General features: G+C 38.4%; 1 protein-coding gene across 1 annotated transcript in view; it reads left to right on the top strand.

The window, feature by feature from the left end:
- The window catches only part of ASAP1 (ArfGAP with SH3 domain, ankyrin repeat and PH domain 1), a 148,742-nt gene extending 131,903 nt beyond the window's left edge, over positions 1-16,839 (top strand). The window contains 6 exon segments of the mRNA XM_069005491.1: positions 310-471; positions 3,333-3,399; positions 5,436-5,494; positions 7,861-8,363; positions 12,113-12,235; positions 14,174-16,839. Coding sequence (XP_068861592.1) covers positions 310-471; positions 3,333-3,399; positions 5,436-5,494; positions 7,861-8,363; positions 12,113-12,235; positions 14,174-14,248 — 989 coding nt within the window. The 3' untranslated portion in view covers positions 14,249-16,839.
- Positions 16,840-20,557: the final 3,718 nt, after the last annotated feature.

Raw genomic sequence — 20,557 nt, 5'->3', positions numbered from 1 at the left:
ATTTCATGCTGCTTTTTTTTTTTTTTTTTTGAACAATGCCTAAAATTAGAAATCTTGGCGTGATTAATCCTGTATTTTTTAAACATAAGTACACGTGTCATTCTATTGTCAAGTTGCTTATATTCCCACAGCTGAGATGGTTAAAAATGTGGTGAACATGTCGTTTAATCTAAACAGTGTTTTGGCATGGCTTGTCTTTTTATTTTAGTCTTTTGCTGCACTTCGCTGTGGGTCTGACTGTGAATTTTTCAGTGCTGCTTTGACGTTTATGCACATGTATTTGTAAGAAGGTTGTTTGTTATTTTGCAGGCCCACCTTCAACCCTCCCTCTAAGCACTCAAACCTCTAGTGGCAGCTCCACTCTTTCCAAGAAGAGACCACCTCCCCCACCCCCAGGACACAAAAGAACCCTCTCTGACCCACCAAGCCCACTACCTCATGGACCCCAGAATAAGGGCCCAATTCCTTGGGGTGAGTTTTGAATGCAAAACAAAAGGGCAGGGGAAAACCTTTATGATGGCTGATATATGATCTTTGGTTTCTTTTTACCTGGTGCTTGCTTTCCAATGATTGCAGCTTGATGTAACGTCAGCTCAGATAAATCAGCAGTTCTATCTTCTGTCACTCTGCCTTCCAGGCTGCTGCAGCCGAGTCTCACTTGAGAAAGCTGAAAATCCTCCACGCTCCCCTGGGGCCCAATCCATCCACTGCCTCCCTGTCCTGCCGTAGCTGCCCAGGCTCTGCCCTCACCCCGGCCCCTCAGCCACTGCTCTCCTCTGCCTCTGCCCCTGCCCCCTCCCCTGCTGCTGCTGTGCCCAGCTCAGGGACCAGCTGCAGGGATGCAGCTTTGGGCCATGCAGACCCCAGTGTGTCTGTGCAGGTCTCACAGCTGCCTCAGGAGCTTTTTTTCCGTGGGCTCTGGGCCGCACCTCTCCTGTAAAATCTTCACACCTCGCTGGTGGGAATGTGTTGTCTTGATATGTATTTGGCTTTTGTGATGTTGTCTGTACATACATAAAGACTGATAGGTTTGCATCCTTCTACCAGCAGAAGTTACACAGAAACAGTGCTTTTTAATTTTTTTTTTTACCAGGATACCTTTCTGACAGATGCTTTTTGGAAACTATTTTCCAGACTACTCAGATTCTTCCTCTTTTGAATAAACATTGCTCTATGCAGTGAAATTCTCTTGGTAACTGTAAATCTCAGGCCCTTGTAATTTTCTGTGATTTTAGTCTTGGTGGCAGGATTTCCATGAATCTGTAAATTTTTTAACTGGAATCCAGTGTTTACATAGGTGCATCATCCATACACTACTTGTATCTTAAGAGAATCCTTGCTCTCTTCTAGTATAAACACACAACTACTAGCCTAAAATAAAAAACTGCTAACCTAAAAGCACCGCTTTTTTTCAGCAAATTGAGTTAAATGTAGTAAATCATGAAGTACTCATGTGTGATTTAATCTAGGATTCAATATGAAGAAAAGTATAGAGTCCAATGAAAAGCAAAGACTTTTTCTCAAGGAATACATGTAATGAAATTTTTTCAGTTTTCTACTTCTCAGAGGTCTGGGATATGGAAAAAAAAATATTTTTTATGTTCTGAAGTCTAACAGCCCTGTACTTTCTCAGAGGTATTAAAGACATTTTGAAGAACTTGGACTTTAAAAATGTAAAAAACCCCAAATATTTAAGTCCAAAACAGCACCTAAAGTACCATATACCAGAATATAATGTAGCACTATTGGGATGAACAGTGTGATAGGATTAGATGCTAAGCAAGTGCCAGCTTCTCCTTAAACACATTAGACAACAGATAAAGGAAGAAGAAGAAAATATGGGAAAGGTGCAGGTGTGTAGTTGAAGATGAAGAAGCCTGTAGCAGTAAAACACCTTGTCAGAGCAGGGCCAGAGAAGAATATTGCTTTTTCTGTCTCTTCAGTGCTTTTCAGGGCAGGCTAAACTTCAGTGAATGGAAGAGGGGCCTCTCCCCATTTTTCTTAGCTGAGATCTGTACAAAAGCTTGTTTCAAAGTCCGTTTGGATTTTTAAGCAAGTATTAAATTTTGTGTTTATGAGAAGGAGTTTCTTGTATCTGCCTTTGTGTTTTTTGCTTAAGAGTATTGTCAGATGTTCACTGCTTTTCTTTTCAGAAGCTTCCTTCTTTGTTGTTATATTTCTTTCTATGTTGAATTTCAGCATTTGCTTTCTAATCTGTGCATTAATTGAAGTTTCAAGGCGAGCAATCCTTAGCTTATGTCTAAGCAAAATGAGTTACTATTCAAAGATGTTCTAAAAATGTCATACAGATTATTTTGTATTTCCATAGCAACCATGAGATATTTTTCCTTGCTTTATCCATAGGATCGACATGTTTGCTGTTTTACCTTAGTTCCTTTTTTGCACCACTTTTAAACACAAACATATTTTTAGCAAGGCACAGCATGAGCCTTTTCTGCTGTTTCATTTAGACATCAATGCGCCAAGAATGGTATTTAGAAAAATGTGTCATTCTTTTGAATGAGAAGTATTTTGTGTTCTTGGATCATTAAATGTCACTTTGCATCTATTTCAATGACAAAATTTACTAATGGTTGTTGAAGCTGGTTCTAAGATTAAGACATGCTATAATAGGAGAGGCAAAGGGCGTGAAAAGGCATTAAACCAAACGAGTTGGTGTCATTATACCTTGAAAATGGTGATGGCTAATGAAGAGAAGCTTTCTGCTGAAGGAGTCCAGAGCACTTGGGTTTGGATCTTGCTGCCTTTTGACAGAATTCTGTATAGTCAGGATCTTTTGTTTACCAGGCTAAAGTGCAGATTATGGGAACATACAAACCAAGTCACTAAATCAGTAAAGGCTGTTCTTTACATAGGATAAAATACCAATGCTTAGAAATAAAATGTTTTGTGAATAAAATCAAATTCATGGTGGTTTTAAAAAGACGTGCCTTATAATGCAAAATGCAAACATTTGTGATAAATTTATCTGATACTGGCCTGCTGTATCTCCTTCTGTACAGAGCAAATTGAAACACTATTTCAGAAAAATGCCCTACAGCAATGTCATTCAATCTTCCCTTGCCAGGAGATGAGAGCTACCAGTGATTTGTTTTAAAACATGTTATATGAGAGGTCATCTTGGATTATTTTGGTCCCTCTTGCTTTTTCAGCTGCAAAATTATTAATAAAGTTAAAAATGATCTTTTAGACATGTTATATAGAAGATACTTAGAGGAATACATGTTTTGCTTTAAATTGCACCCTCTGCTAATTATATTTCAGTTATCCTAATTTTTTTTTTTAATTAATTGTCCTTTTTTTCACCTCAGGTAATGATTTGGGCCCACCTTCAACTAAGACTGCAAACAAGTTTGAGGGGATGTCTCAGCAGTCAAGGTAAAATCTGCATATATGAAGGCAAAGATGAAAATTTAAATAAATATAACTAATTTGTAAATTAGAAAAGGAAAGCCTTTCACAGGAAATAAAATCCTAGCTATGTTTCTTCGTTAGTTTTCTGCATGCCTTACTAGCATACAAATACTTTGGCTCCATTGAGCCTCCTACGCTTTGTTCCTCGCTGTCCATGCACAATCCATCCTTTGAGCAGGATGGACAGAACGACTTGTACCCAAATCTATCTGCTGCTCCTACAGAAGTGCTCTCCCAGCTGGGGAATGCTGCCTCAGACTGCAGTGCAGCAGGACAAAAGTTTTATTTTCATGTCTCCTTGCATTTCATTTTATCTGCTTCAGTGTGAGGTGTCCTGCCTTTAGCAGCAGTGTCACCCTGGGTACAGGCTGGCATCAAAGATGGCTCTGTAAGAGAGAGTTCATCTCAGTCTTCCAGTTTAGCTCTTTTCCACTCTGTCAGGCTTATGTGCTGCCACACAGTCTGCAGTAACACAAATTGCTTTTAGCTCGTAGTTCATCAGGTCTGTCCATTACAAGTGTCTTGTTCAATAGCTGGAGTAGTAAGGACAGCCATACATTGCTGTCACTTAGAGTTTGCTACTCCTCTGTCTGTGCTGTGATTCCAAAATCCTGGGGTTCAGAGTATGGTAATTCCAATAAACACCCGCCTGAGGCACACAGCCTTGCATGACCACAAGTGTGTGGGATGGGCTGTGACTGGGGATGGATGTGTAACCTCAAACAGGGCACAGCAGAAGATGTGTAGGAAGAGTTTCTGGACACCCCCAGACTGTGATCTGCCTTGTCAGGACAGGCAGGGGACTTGTTGTTGGTAGCACAGCTGACTTCCCATGTTTGCTGAATCCATCCAGCTGGCACAGGGCATTCAGGGAATAAGTGGTGATGTTCCACAGCACAGAGAGCTGGGCCCATGCTAGGTACTTGTCAGACAAGGGTAAAGGTGTGGTCCTCGTACTCCATGGCGTTAGAGAGAGGACAAGGAGCTGGCCTTCAATGATCTTTGTGGACCCCTTCCAACTCAGGATATTCTATAATTCTATGATTTATTGAATCAAGATTGAGCTTGGCTGTTCTTTCACTTTCATGTCATGATGTATTTTGGCTATTTAAAAACCAGCTAGAAATTAAAAGTGTTTCATCATGCTCATTTTGAAACATTGGCTGCAGAGACAAGCAATACCAGAATCAAGGCTGTTAATGCAGAAGACTCTCTGCTCTGTTGAACATACTCTGGCAGCTTTCTCACTCCTTTTTTTTTCTTTTTTTTTCTTCTTTTTTGAGTCATTATTTTGAGCTGATACTAATTTTTATTTATTTTTAGATTTTTATGCCTTAAATCAATTTGCTTTCTTCTCTTCTTCCACAGTCTTTTTCTATAAAAGTGACTTAGGTGCGGTTTTAGAGAAAAAACTTTGATGGGAATAGCTAACACATGTGTAATACAGGTTGACAGAGTAAAGCATGTTGTTTTCCCACAATAATCAGTATTTCCTGGGAGCAGCAGAGACCTTGTCTCCTCCTGCAGCAGAGCGTGTGTGTGATACAATATCATGCATGTGCAGGAGGCTACAAGGCACAGACTCAGTCCTGGAAAACTTCACTGACATAAAGCACAGATTATGTTTTGTATGTTTCAGTTTAATTATTTTGAAGAAAAAATTTTCCTTACACGTCAGAATCTGCCCACAGTCTTTCAGCTTCACCTATTTTCAGAGCACATTTTGCATGTGCCATAGTTCATAGAATATCTCTGCCCCACAACACTGAACTTGTGTGGGGTTTGTATGTCTTTTTCTCTGAAAAAAAAAACCAAATTCATTCTTTACAGTGCTTTAAGTTTTGAGATTTATCCACAGACAAAGTGATTATACAAAAGAAGCACAATATATGTGGATTTGTTTGGGGATTTTTTATTTATGGATGTGTAAAGGGGAAAAATGAGAAATAAATATATTTATAACAGTTGTAAGCACTAATAATTCATATCTGTTGATTTAGCACTGGGACTGCAAAGACTGCACTTGGCCCCAGAGTTCTTCCCAAACTACCTCAGAAAGGTAAGAGATCTCTTTGTGGTTGTTCTCATAATGGCATCTTTTAAGTGTGGGTGAAAGTAGATACTTGTTTTAAATATATGGATCTTTTCAGCAGAAATTTTATTTCTAAAATGCCACAAACCATGAAACTTCACAAGACTGAAAGGATTTTGGAAGATGGGGAAGGCTATTATTAAACTGAAAAAAATACATCTAGGGAGGAAAAAAAACCCATTAACTAATTGAAGCTGGAAAGACCTCAGGAGGTCCTGTGGTCCAGCCCAGCACTCGGAGCAGGGCCAACTTTCTGCCATGAGAGCAGGTTGCTCAAGGCCATGTCCAGTCACATTTTGAGTATCTCCATGAATAACTTCTCTGGGCTTCTGTTTCTATCCTAGACCACTCTAGCTGTTTGTTTTTGGTTTTTTCCTAATAACTCTAAATCCAATTTCTTGATACCTTGGAGCAAACTGTATCTGTGCCATGTTCTGTCAATCAGGGTTGTGGTCAGTGCAACTACTTTGGAAAGAATCAGGTATTGTTACATGCTCATTTATATATCAGGGACAAACTTGCTGAGACCATCATCCCAGGGAACACCTTTCTTTTAGAAATGTTTTTGTCTAATCTCTTTAAACTCACACAGCAGGTTTTATTTAGTTTTTTTGAGTTGTTGGCATCAATTGACTATAAAATAGAAAGTAGACCTACTTTGTAGCTTTGTCTGGATACAGAATCCATCAAAAATATGTTATATCTGTATGAGTGAATGATCACAATAGGGCCTGAAGATCAGGAAATGCTCCTTGTCCAAAATTCTGAAGCTAGGTGTCTGAAATTGAGAGTGCAAATCATTTTTAATAGAAAAATAGAAAAGAAAATGTAAAATTTCAGCTTCATTAAATTACAATTATTCTGACATGGTATCATGTTTTGAAAGAGACATCAATGATTTGCTAGGGTGTCACTGTGAAGGACGTCAACACTTCCTTGATTTAAAATTATATAGGTAAATATTTAAGAAGGGCCAAATCAAAGCACTTTGATAAAGGCTGCTATCAGGATTTTTCATATCTCTTACTTTCCTCTCAAACCCATGTGGATGACCAGTGTGTGTACATCTGCTATGAGGTAAGTCTAGGACACAGAGCCACATACAGGGATCAACACAGACTTTTTTTAAAACAAGACATCTGATAGTAATTATGCAATTTCATTCATGTAAACTGTGAAAATGGAGTTTTTTTATTACTATTATTTTGATATAAGTAACCACAAATATATCATGGAAGTGTTTTTGCAGTGGGTGATATCCAAAGGGAGTGTTGTTGCTTTCATAGTCAAATGTCAGGCCACCTTTTTGGCTGGTAGAATACAGTACTAAAGTAATGCTGAATGCAATAGGAAATTGTTCCTTCTAGACAAAATGTGTTACTTTCATCACAGGTTGTAAATTTTTTCTCTCCTGTCTCCCTTAATCTCTTTTAACATCAGGGTTATTTGGTTTAGGAGGTTGTGGGTTGGGGTTTTTTGTGTGTACTAATCCTTTTGTTTTTGAGGTATATTTCAGTTGAGTTTTCTTAGGGAGCTCAGCAGTAGAATCAATAGATGACACTGACAAAAAGAACTATTTGAAAATCTAATTCAAATTTCCTTCCATCAAATCTGCAAAATACACATTTTAAAACTTTTTATCTTTACTTAATTGTAAATATATACAATAATTCCTTTTTTCTTAGTTTTAGTTTGAATGTCTATAGTACAGTATTTTCTATACACTGCATAGATATATGTGCTCACTCTCTTCTGAGCTATTTTGCAAGTACTAATCCTGACAGTTAGGTGTTTTTTTGTCTGGAATTCAACTGTATATGTGAATAGTTGTCATTAAAAAGAAATTTTGTTACAGTCACATCAATTGGTCCACATATAGGTAATCCTGACAGTTAGGTGTTTTTTTGTCTGGAATTCAACTGTATATGTGAATAGTTGTCATTAAAAAGAAATTTTGTTACAGTCACATCAATTGGTCCACATATAGGTGGCTTTGCAAAATCTTTTATTATATTTCATACTTTTTGGTTTAGGTCCAAAAAGTGATCACTTTATTTCATTTTAAGTAGATGATCTATGAATTGACATCTAATAGCTGTTGGAATGAGCACTGCTGGCCTCCAGGAGGAGCAATTAAATGAGACCATAGTGAACAAGGGTTATGTAAAGTTGTATTATCTTGTTTTTGTCATAATCTAGGAGGACTTATGGGCAGTTATGGGGTTCAGTGACTGTGTGATCATTAACACAATTGCAGTTTTGATATATGCCTAACTTCTTCAGTATTAAAATATAAAGATTGTGGAAAACATTGTTTTACTCTTTTGTTTTAGTGGCACTAAGAAAAATAGAAACCAGTCATCATCTTTCAATAGATAAATCCCATCAGCACATGGAAATGTTTCAGAAGCCCTCACTGTCCATTGATATACCACAGAAACCACAGCCTGCAGACTTGCCCCCAAAGCCTCTGCCTCTGGAATTAACTCAGAAACCTCAAGTGGGAGATTTACCCCCAAAGCCTGGAGAACTACCCCCAAAGCCTCAGCTAGGAGACTTGCCACCAAAACCACAGCTTGGAGATTTACCTCCAAAGCCACAAATGAAGGACCTTCCTCCAAAACCTCAGCTAGGAGAGCTGTTGGCTAAAACTCAAGGTGGAGAAGCAGCACCGAAGCCTCAGCCCTCAGAGGCAAATCAAAAATCTCACTCCATAGATCTTTCTCCAAACGTACAGTCCAGAGACACCGTCCAAAGGCAAGCATCTGAAGAGTCTAATGACATAACACACACCCTGCCAGAAACCCCTGTGCCACTTCCCCGGAAAATAAATATGGTAGGTATTACTCCAGCACCTTGGAAGTATCCATGGAAGGCTTTGAAGTTACTGTAGGACTTTCTGTGCACCCTTGGCCTATGCACACAAGGCAACATAAAGCTATGGGCTGGGGAATGAGGGGCTCTTTTTGTGCCCCAAAGCAGCTTCAGCAAATGTTGGGGGTTTACAAGGCCTCCTGCATGCTGAAACAAATACTTGCAACATAAAATAATTACCTTGGGAGCATGACAGTGTATTCAGATTTGCCGGCATTTATTTATTTATTTATTTTATCGATGCCAATCACAACTCTGAATTGATGGTTTTCTCTGTTGCCTTTGCTCACAGGTCTGTATGCCTTGGAGTGCTAGAATATTTATATATTTGACTTTTGTAAGCTTTAAGAAGGGAAATTAGCATCTGTTGTCAGTAGATGCAAAATTTAAAGTAAAGTCAACTGTGAAAAAGTAGTAAATGTTCTTGTCGTGAGTATTTAATGTTGATGTACTGAGGTGGTTGAGATGTAGGTTCAGATGAATTGATGAAGTGGCAAAATTGACATTACTGTGTGGTAGCAGAGCTGGAACATTAACTTGATTCCAACCCCCAGTTCAACTTACTGTTCATCTTGCTAACCAGTGCAATTTCCAACAGAGGATTCTTAATGCATATGTAGAGTGAGATAACTATGAAACTCCAGGGTTCTCTTAAGATTTTTGTCATGAAGAATACATCAAAAGAGAAATGGCTTTGTTTGTCTGAAATTGCTATGCAAACCACTTATGTAAAAAGTAAATAAGACTTTGTTCTAGTGAAACAATGAAAGCAGAGGGTGAGTTTCTGCCTTGTGCTTGTCTGAGGAAGAGCCCTCTGGAGCCATCATTCTGCTTGGCTTCTGGCATGGACTTGCCTCTAAGCTCCTGTCTGAACTGAGAACAGGGATGTTGCTTGGGCTTCCTGAGTGTTCTGGAATTTAAATATTACAGGGATCTGATCAAAAAATGTTTGTTTACTTATGTATTTTTAAGTATAAGCAGGAAAATTATGCTGGTCAGTCTCAGCTACTTGTCACTTTATTAAAGAAGAAAAGAAAGCAAATAATGGATTACCTGTTTGGTTTGGTTACATTTTGCTTTATTTAAAGTGTCACCCTACTGTATACAGAAAAATTCTGAGGAAATGTTCTTTGTTCTCCAAACTCAGCCATTTTCACATGTGCAGTAAATTAAATAGTTCCACTGTTGTGCATTGATTGAAACTATTATATATCTTCCCAGTATATATATATATATCTCCCCAAGTTTTTTCATGTGTTTGCATGCACACTTGTATTTCTTCTTGTTCAGTGCAGCCTTTTTTTGCTTAAGTGATAATGTGCAAGAATTCCTCTTTGGAGGTATCTCGTCTCCATTTTCATCCTCTGGCTCTATCCTCTCCACAAAGATGGTGAAATGCTTCATCCCAGTGAGCAGTGAGACCCACAACAGCAGCCACAGTACTTGTGGGCACCTCTCTCTTGGGCTTGACTATTTAGCCACAAAACAGAGAAGCATAGATTTTTTTATTGGAAGTTTTAGAAAATCAATTGTTCTGAAATATAATTGTAAGGTTCCAATGCTGATAATTTATAAGGATTTGAAAGGATATTTTTAGTGAAACAAAACTTGCACTGACTGCTTCTGAAATCACACTGAGCACTTGAGTGTTCTTTTGTGTGTGTGTGGTGGTTTCTATAAAGGAGACAAAATACTTATTTTTAAAGAAAAAAAAAAGTGTTGAATGTAAATAAGAGCGTGGTCAGATTATTAATGATCACAGCATCTCATTATTGTTCAGTCTTAAGCATAAAATCTCTTGTTAATAAGCACTTGTTGGGTACAGGGAGTCAGTGGGAGGTATTTGTTTTTTGGTTGCAGATTATATTTTCTGGAATTGCCTCCATTTCATTACCCACCAGTGCCACAAACTGTTCTGGAACACGAAGAAAATATGTTCTGGAACATATGTGCTCTCTACATATCCATCCTTTTTATACCTTCCCACAATTAAATACACCTTGGGCTTGAATGCTGCTTTTTGCTGCTCTCCATAAAAGGAGTAAAATGTTAAAATCCAACGGAACCAGAGTAATTCCCATCATTTTTAATGTGCTCTTACAAGCTGAGTTCCATATAGTTTTCTAAGTTTAGAGGAATGTAAATTTCTTTATTCTCTTTATTGAACAAGACAATTTTTACCTTGCAGAAGTGATTGCTTCCCTTCATCACTGGAGGATTGATTGGGAGGGAGCACTCTTGGTTTGTAAATGTTCTCTGGAATTGAAAGTTGGGACTATCCCCAAGTACCTATTTCTGTTGAATTCCAGTCCCTAGTGCTAGATAAGATTTTTGTTTAAATTATATGAATATATTTTTAAAAGAGAGGAAGCATTCTTAGAAGTGACATCTTACTGCAGCAAACCTTTGCTGTAAAAAAAACCCCTTGATCTCATATAAACTTCAGGTATTTCTGTTCATTTGTCTTGAGTATGGGGGTGTTTTTAGTTTTATGTTGTGTTAACTGCTTTCTCCCTTAAGTCCCTCTATAATTGTTATTTTTCTGTACCTTGAGTTTAGTGTGAGTGCTTTTTTCAGTGTGTCTGTTCTGCTATTGAGCTGCAGGGATTTTTTTTTTTTTTTGCCAAAACATGGAGGAATTTCAAGTGGGTAGGTAACAGCAAAGAGAAGACTCCCTAGGAAATTTCCTCTGTGAAGTTAGTTTTGGCTCAAATTCCTCTAAACCTGCTGACTTTTCTCTTCATAGCCCTTCTGCTTCTCATCTCCTTCTGCTCTTCTTAGGTTTTTGCATTCTTGTCATCTGATTACTTCTCTTAAAAGAAGTAACTGTAGGTTTTGAAGAGGTGGGTATGAAAATACAGGAATATAAAGTAGCAAGAGTGTTTTGCTGTGAATATTGCTTACTTACTCTATTTGGAAATAATTTGTCATCTTCCCTGCCATAAGAAACATATGTTTGGGGAGGAGTCCATGGCTGAGGCTTTTTTCATATGAATTAGCAGTATGCAGCAAAGTATGACCTAGAAAATACTTGGACTCAGAATGGTAGAGCTGTGAGAATATCTAGTGTGAATTATCATCAGAAAATAGTACTGCCATCTGACATTAAGGTAATTTTAGTAAGAAATTGCTAACATTTGGATGGAAAAATCGCTAAAAAAATAATTTCCAGTCCTGTAAGCAGATTTGAAATCAAAGAATACTGTATTTTTGCACTAGATCCAAACCCAAAACTGTAAGGAATACTGGGATTTCAATGCAGCATTTTCTTCAGTCCTTACCTCTGTTGGAACATTCAGAGGAGAGTGGATTTAATTTTCTGTTCATGGTGGTTTTTTTGGTGAAGTATGTATTAAAGGAGAAAGAGGGTGTTTGTAGACTAGAACAATGTAAAGACGTTATTTAAACTTTCTTCACCAGAGGAAGCAGAGGTTATTTAACAAGTTAAGCACTACACATTAAGTTCTGCTGGGAGTTCTGAATCTTAAGAAAAAGAAAATCTACACCTGTATAGGTAACTTTTTATTTTATATTTTTAATATCCTTGTTGAAACAGAGTTTTTGGATTTCTGTATTCCCAATTGCACGGAAAGTAATTTATAGTCTTCACTTTCTTGTAAAACAAAACACAACTAAAAGGCAAAATTCATATCATATCTATTTTTTCTCTGTTTCTCATGTCCTTCATCTCAAACTTCATTCTATTTTTAGGGGAAAAACAAAGTTAGGCGAGTGAAGACCATTTATGACTGTCAGGCAGATAATGATGATGAACTCACATTTGTTGAAGGAGAAGTAATTATTGTAACTGGTGAAGAGGACCAAGAGTGGTGGGTATGTATCTTTCCCTTTTACAGTTCCATATAATTTCTTTATGCCTTTATAGGAAAGCCTCTTTTTCCAAATGTGGAGGGTTTCTTTTTATTTTTGTTTGTAGGTGGTGGCTTTAGTTTTGCTTTGATTTTTTTTGTTTCTTTTTCCTGAGCTAACAGCCAGGCCTTAAACTTCTATTAGGGAAAAGCCCTTTTATCTGGGAGAGAGAGTCTGTTAGAACCATCCCCACTAGGTTTGGCTTTATTGCTGCCTCATACAGCACATATTTACACGTCCCTCTCTGTGTAATGCACACAGCCTTTCATTAAATGAAGAAGTGGTGATTCTTACTTCATTTAACAAACTTAAAACCCCCATGAAAATGAGATGTGTAATTACTTCAGATGACCCAAAATGTTAAGTTATACCTACAAGGGTTCCTGGAAATCTGAATAATAGTTTGTAATTGGTGCTATAGGCTGATGGTTTTCTCCTTACATGAGGGGCAGATAACATTTTCTTTCTCTTCTTCCCTCTCATGTCCCTGTTTCATACCATACTCCGCCTACTATGGACTGTCTATTCTTCAAGTGCTAACACCAGGTTTTTCTCAACCCCACATGAAGGCTCTAGCCTTTCTTGACAATCCAGCTCATGTCCCTAAAGCCCTGCTACATCATATTTCCCTGCCAAAGAATTATTGCTGGGGATAATGAGACAGATTTCATTTGACTAAAACAAATTCTAATTGCATTGCTGCCTGTGATATCCTAATCTGAGTGCAGCACAACTTTTGCTGTTTTGTTTCCAGCTACGTTTTCCTCTCACTCATCATTTAAGTGTGGAAGATTTTCAACTGAAAAGCTGGTATCAAAAGGGCAGTGCCCAGTGAGAGGTGTCTGTGTTGCCCATATCACCCAGTCCCTGATTACTCCTGCATTCCTTTCTGGATCTGTTTTGTGAAGTGGCTTTTTAAGCCCCTTGGGGACATGCCCAGCAAGTCCCATGAAGTGCCCCAGTCTGAGTGTTTCTGAGAAGGGAAACGAGGGCTGTTGACTCATATGCTTCAAAACTTTGGCTCTTCAAGAGGAAATGGCCAGCCCTGTATGTTTCCTCTTCCCATTTTGTAAGATTGTGGAAGAGGAAGGAAGGTACACCATTATTCTGAAAGCAGTGAGCAGCACTGTAGCAGGGTGAAAAGAGGGTTATGTGGTCAGTCAGGGCTGCTGCTCCAGTGCTATTCAACAGTTTATAATTATGCATTTTAAACATGGAAAGTTCATATAAAATACACCATTATTTTTTATTCCTTTGAATAAGTTTTTTAGCTATTTCTTTATAAATAATCATTATACAAAGCTATTTCTTTATAAATATTCATTATACAGTTGAATATGAAGGATACTTAATCAGACAACACTGTGATTTGTTATAAACACTACTATGCATCTAAATCATTAGGTATCATACTGATTCAATGAGAAAATAGCTGGGCTTTTATCACCTTAGGTAAGTGAAACATGCTGACTATCATAAGTAACTTCACAACTGTAGCAGACAATTCCCTTCAGTGAGGTGTTCAGGATTTATTCACTTAACTAAGATAAGTGGTTTTCAGAGATGTTACTGAAAATCGGCCTATCAGACAAGAGAAAATCAGGCTTCTGTTTTGGTGAGATTCTTGAAATTCAGTGATGTATGTAAGTTTTCTTTAAAAAATGGAGTTTTGTTCTCTTTAGATTTAACTGACTTCCTTTGTCTTATTTATAATATGCTTGTGCATAGTTTCATTTTGTTCCTTTACACAAATTCAAATGTTAACTAAGGTCTGCTTCAGACTGTCCAAGAGGTTGCAGAGCTTCTGTGAGCAGTTCTGCGGCTTTTGAATGAAGTGAGTGCAGTCTGTGAAGTCTGTGTGTACACATGCACATCTATCTATCTTCTTCTCCTGTGTTGCAGATTGGCCACATCGAAGGACAGCCAGAGAGGAAAGGGGTTTTTCCAGTGTCCTTTGTGCACATTCTGTCAGACTAGTCAAAAGAAATCAAACAAATCCTAAACTTGAGCATTGCACATTCTTCATGCAAGACGGGCTTTTTAGCAAAAGCGAACGCTGCTGCCTCCCTGTAATCCTGTGCACAATTGTATATATAGCTGCTGTTACAAATTAAGAATTCATTTAAGTTTCACCTCATGAGGTTGAATTATATGTATTGTAAATATACTGTGTTATTCTGCCTTTGCCAGTATTATGGTAGCCTTGGAACCTGGCGCGCCTTATCGGGTTTGTTGAAGCCATCCTGGGCATTTAGCACTTCCATCTCTGTCCGTGCTGTCCCAAAAAAGTGGACTGCCAGCTTTCCAGCATAGGTGGTCTCTGTCACCCATGTAACTGTACAGAAATGACTGTTCCTAATAACTTGGTATTCTCAATATACAATTAGCAGAAAGTTAGAATGAGTGAATGGTTTTGGACAATTTAAAGATCAGTCTGCAGTTCATAAGTGTATGCAGTTTACAGCTATGAAACCCACTTTGGTATTTATTTAATATAGTGCTCAGTTAAGTGTAATTATGAAGACAAATATTCACTGACTTTACAGATAACAGTAATGTTTTACAGTGTGCATACAGCATTTCATGTTTATATTACGTGGACCTATGCCAAACTGTGTTTGCAGTTCCCCTGTGATATTACCTCACTATAAAAAGTTACAAATTTATTTCATTCAAAAACTTATTTTAATGAAAATTAGTCATATTGTTCTTTAGTAGATATATGTGAAATTTGCTGGTTTCTTTCACTGAATTCTTAGTAACCAAGGACTTGTAGCAAATGTTAACTGTTGCCATTGTGCATGCATTTAGATGCTTACTTGAAACCTGCCTTTGTACAAAAGTAGTACCGTAGTCATATAGCTACATTTGAGGAAAAGAACATTTTAACTTAATTGCTATTCAGATTTAATGTGAGCTTGCAACAGTATTTGTTTATAGCTAAATTGGCTCTTTGAAAAATGATTTTGTGGGTTTTTTTTCCTCTGTCTTCAACCTTGCTAAAAGTTAGTTACCTAAAATAAAAATTTTTTAGTGGTGAAATAGGATAAATTTAAATTATTTTTAATGCTCTAAAAAGTGAAAGCTAAGATGACCTCTCGTGCATTTGATCAGGCTGGTAATGATAGATCTCAGATCACAAGGATCAGGCTGGTTTTCATGGAGTTCACCAAATTGTGACAGTAATGGTCGTAGCCCAAAGCACAAAGTAACAGACATACTGTCAAAAAGCTAATTTTTAAGAAAATCTTTGGAAGGCTGCATTTGACCTGAGGTTTCTTGAAAGTTGGTATAAAGTTGCATAGCCAGAAAACACTTCAATGTTTTACTGGAAACTTTAATTTCCTGTGTCACTTTCAACATAATTTTTAATCTTTTGAAACATCATGTGGTTGTGTTTTTCCCATGGTTTGTCTGTAGCGGGTTCCATGACTTTCATATGTAGTTTTGTATTACTTGCTTTAAATGTTATTTTGGCTTCAGTACCTAGTGCTGCTATTTCAAAGCAGATTGTCTTGGCTGCATGGAAAGATTTTCATTTCATAAAAGCACATCTCAGCTTTCTGAGGGCTTTCATTTCTAATACAGTTTTACAAGACTGTAGTCAGTGAATATTTAATTCTGTTTGTGGTTAATTTAGAAACAAATACCAGTCTAAATCCCACACGAAAATATGAAAATCATTTATCAACTGTTAATGGGTTTATCATTTATAAAAAAAAATAATTCCAAAAAAATTATGCAATGAGTGAGCGAGCCTGCTGGCATCTAATCTTCAGTATTACCAGCTCCAGTATTTCAGACTTTATTCTGTTTTTATGGAAAGGAAGTCAGGTTTAGCATTTATTTAGCATTCCATTTTATCCATTACTACAATGTTTTTAGTTCCATTAAAGAACAAAACCTATTCACTTTTGTGGTCAATTGTATTTTTAAGTGATCTTGAAATAAACTGATAAATGCAAATCATATAAAGAAAACCTAGGCATGTAAAATTATGTAGAGTCAAATGTCTATTCTTTTCTACGCTCTTTAAAATAGTATACATATGCATTTTATAAAATTAAATGAGTTCCATCAGGAACAATAGTTCTGTTTATTCTGGCTTATTGTGGGTTATAAGAAATCTGAAAATGTATGATATTGATTGAGTTTAAGTACAGTATTATATTTGAACTCAATGAGCCACTGTCTGCAATTTTGTATATGACATAGTATTTGGAAAGTCTAAATCTTTATGGAAAATTAGCTGATAAAGGGTTGGGGGGAGGGGCAGGGGAAGGTGCCCCCAGAGGGGGAAGTTTGCTCTGCAGATGATGTCTTATTTACTGTTGAACAACAGTTGCTATTTATTTTTTTATTACATAGTACATCAACATGTACAGAAATAAGATCTGGTCATGCCACTAGTTAAAATCTTGAGTTCTCATTGAATGTTAAGGTAAAACATCAGTACACATGTCTATTCACATGTATTTAATGTGACAGTTTTTGAGTACTGTATGTGTTAATTTCTACTTTTTTAATATTTAAAATTGCTTTTAAATAAATGTATTCAGTTGATCCCAGATATCTGAACAAGGCCCTTTTTGTCAACTGGAATATCTTCTAGGAAGAAAGTCTGGATTCCAAACAGGTAGAACTAAGACACTTGAAATGTTTTCTCTTGAATATAAAGCACTCCTTATATAATGCAATTAAATGTTTATCTCTAACAGCTGTTAAATATGGATGCAATTGCCTTTATCTGGAAAACTTTACTTACTAAAGTTAGCATCAAACCACTTGTTTTGTCCATGAGTTTCGATTGCTTTCTCTCTGGCCTCATCAGGCTCTGTGGGCTCCCAGCCCCCTCTGTGTTGTTTCCACAGCAGCCCGTGGGGTTAAGGAACCATCCACAAACTCTGTCCGTGGGCAGGATCTCCCAACCCAACAGCAGCTCTCACACCAACTAGAGCAGTACTAGCCTTTCCTGGATGGAGTGGCTTTGTTGCTTAGAATTTCAGTTCTGACCCAGCTTGCAGAGGTTATTTTTCTTCCTGACTCAGTTCTTGGATGTTTCTCATTTAAGACCCATTCCTGTCAAAGCTACTCCGAAATGAGCAAGTCACTTGAAATTGCTAGAAAGCAACGGGAACATCCTTTAGCCAGAGGAAAAGCTGGAGTGTGAAGCTTTCAGATCTGGTTTGTATCAAGAACAGTAGCTGCCACAGCACAAGGCTCAGGAGAGTGCTGTGATGAGAGCTTCTTCAGACTGAACTGTGGCACTGGTGTGTGACCCACTGTCACAGAACATTCTGCTTGTTTTGTTTGCAGCTTTCAAATGTACATAGGCTAAACATGGGGGGGTTGGAGCAGGGACATGTGGACATGGGGCAGGAGAATCAGTCTGGTTAAATATCCTGCTCTTTCTCAGTTTCTACTGTGTCACAATCTTTCAAATAACAGCATTCAGAGAGACATTAATTCCAACAGCCTCAGTTCTCTGTCCTACTTGTATTACGTGTTCTTCAGTGACATGTATTGATTTCCTTTCCTAAGTCACAATTGAGGTGGATATCTCATACACTGTCTGGAGCAGCAGAGAACAAGACAAATGCTTGCCCAGAGAACTCCCTTGTTGTTCAAAGTTTCAGTCTCCTTACCCTTCTCCTGGCAAACCTAAAGCTCATAATTAAGCAGAAAATTGGCAATCTATATCAGTGAAAGTGGTGCAAATATTAAATACCAAAGAATGAAACTCAAAATAGCTCCCTACTGCACAACAAAAACCAAACAGTTCAACCCTATAAATCTGATCTTTTTTCAAATGCTTCCCCTCCTCAGAACTCTCTAGTTCTGTGTGATAGTTCACCTGAGCACCAACAGAAAACAACTTTATTTTCCCCTGCTCCACACTGTTACAGTTTCATGCCACTTCCTCCCTAGACTTGGAACCCCTCTGTGCTGTGGAACCAGAACATGACAGAGGAGCAAATGTCCCTAAATAAATAAAGTTTCGCTTCAGACCTTACATTCTTACAGAGAGCTTCTCACCTTAAGAGTTTAAGACTCTTGGGGATGCTTTCATTAGACCCTTTAGCTTTTCTGAAACAGCTGGAGGTTTTTCAGGTGGGTGCAAAATGCACACACAACTGTAAGATGTTTTCCTCTGCATAGCTGCAATACAACAGTTGTCTATCTAATAGAAACTAACCATTCTAAATTGTCTTAATGACACTTTTAGGGCTATACATAACAAGATTTACAGCTCTATCATCTGCTGAGGGAGTGCTCAGGTTTCTTCTTGAGATAAGCTAAGTGCTGTTTGTCAACTCGTGCTTAAGCTGACCCTCCCCCTCCCCCCCCCCCCCCGAGCTGCGGCAGGCACAAAACCTGCACGTCTTGGCTGGTTCTGGTCAGCTGCTGTTCGGGAACAGTAAAAACGATAGTGTGTTACGGTACAGGCTCTGCCTTGTTCCTCTGCAAATTACAGAACAGATCCCCCCGGCTGCAGCAAGGCGGATGTCTGCTCCAGTCCTTTTGTAATGGTGGGGGCAGGGAGGAGCAGTTTGTGACAGCTGTCACATCTGCTAAGCTGTCAGAGCAGAGAGGAAGCTGATCGGTCATTTTCTGCACCACCTGAAGAATATTTTGAACAAGGTTTAAGCTTACCTGGAACTTTAAAACGAGTGTTAACTCTGTTAATGCTGTTCCTACCAGTTTGACCTTGGTTCTTGTAGTGTCTGTTTGAAAAAGCCCTTCCCCTTGTGCTTTTTGCTCTTCTCTGAAAGGCTATGTGGGACTAGGTCCATTTCCACGTGGGATTTTTTCCCCCAGGGCTTAAAGATAATTTTGTGCCTCAGTTACCACCAGAAATTATGAACCTGATTTCTCTCTCGCAGTACCATTGAGTAGATGAATCAACCGTGAACAGTCAAGCACAGCTGTTCTAGAATGGCTGTATTAGAGGTTGTTTCATTGTATTTAACTTTGTTCACTTCAAAACAGTAGCATTAGGCTTTGTTTTTTGATAACTAATTAATTTGTCCAGTCTTTTCTTCAGGGAATGCCCAGGAATAACTTACTACCTCTGCTGGTAAACTTACAAGCTTAAGTCTTAAGCTGCTCTTAAACCTAGTTCAGTAATGTTTTTCATCTCTCCCTGCTACAGTTAAGTGTCAACAGTCCCTCTGAGCTGGAGTTTTTAGTCTTTAAATAAAATTCAAAAACTGAGGTATTGGAAAGGACTGGAATGTGCTCCTGAAATTCAGACTGAAGGAAAGACAAGCCACCTTGAGCTGAATGTGCACAAAAGAGGTCAGCAGCTGCTTGGTGATTAAGCAGGGGTTTATCATGGTTTTCTGGTGGAGCCTGCAGATTTCCTTAATGACCTGGCGACACCAGTGTCCACTTGCTGCTTTTGGCACCTCAAAGACAAAGAAGACTTTTTTTTCAAGTAAGTAAAGGTTCTACTGCCTGTAATCACCTGTCTGTTCAGCAGACCATCCCATCCATGGCTTCAGATCAACACATCCAAATATCCCTTTATTCACTGTAGGGTTTGAATTCAGAGCTGTAGCCCTACTTTAATAACTGTAGGCAGGAAAGCAAGAGCCCCAGGTAGCTGAGCAGCAAGTGAGCTGCAGCCAGCCACATGCTGTCATTTCAGCTGAGACTTTTTATTGTGTAGAAACCTACCCAAGAGCTAGAAAAAAAGCCTTGGGGAGCAATTCCAGGACCACTGCAGTAGTTCTGACCTCTGTGGATAGAAGCATAGGGATGAAGGGCAGATTTGTGATCCAGGATATTCCTCAGTCTCTGTCCTCCCTACAGGAACTGGGGCAAGCTCTGCAGAAAGAAACAGGACAAATGCTAAACCTGCCTTGACAGGGTGCACAGAGCTGCTGGCCTGCTTAAAACAGAAGTTTGACAGTCTGGACATCTGGAGAGCGAGCAACAGCTTCATCTGAAGTGAACTGACACCAAGTGACTGGAAGATAGGGAGTTCCAAGGTTTTTGCAGAGTATGGAAATAAATCTGAGCTCTACAGGTGCTACAAGGTGGAGGTGGGAGAAGAGCAGGAGATGGGGGCCATCGCAAACCACAGCTTGGACACCTATGAAGGAGTATAAATGACTCCATTGTTGATGTGAAGATCAATCATAAGGAGTCAGCAGCTCTCCAGTGAGCGTTTCCTCTAGGCTAGCCATAGCCATCACCTGAGACGTCAAGGTAGTGCAGACTCCAGTGAAGTGAAGGTTCCTTGTCCAGAAGAAGCAGCAAGATCTAAGCAAACAACACTTG

The sequence above is a fragment of the Aphelocoma coerulescens genome, chromosome 2, assembly GCF_041296385.1.
Source record: "Aphelocoma coerulescens isolate FSJ_1873_10779 chromosome 2, UR_Acoe_1.0, whole genome shotgun sequence".
NCBI classification, from domain to species: Eukaryota; Metazoa; Chordata; class Aves; order Passeriformes; family Corvidae; genus Aphelocoma; species Aphelocoma coerulescens.
The sequence above is the reverse complement of the archived record's forward strand: the minus strand, read 5'-3'. Positions and strand labels throughout refer to the sequence as shown.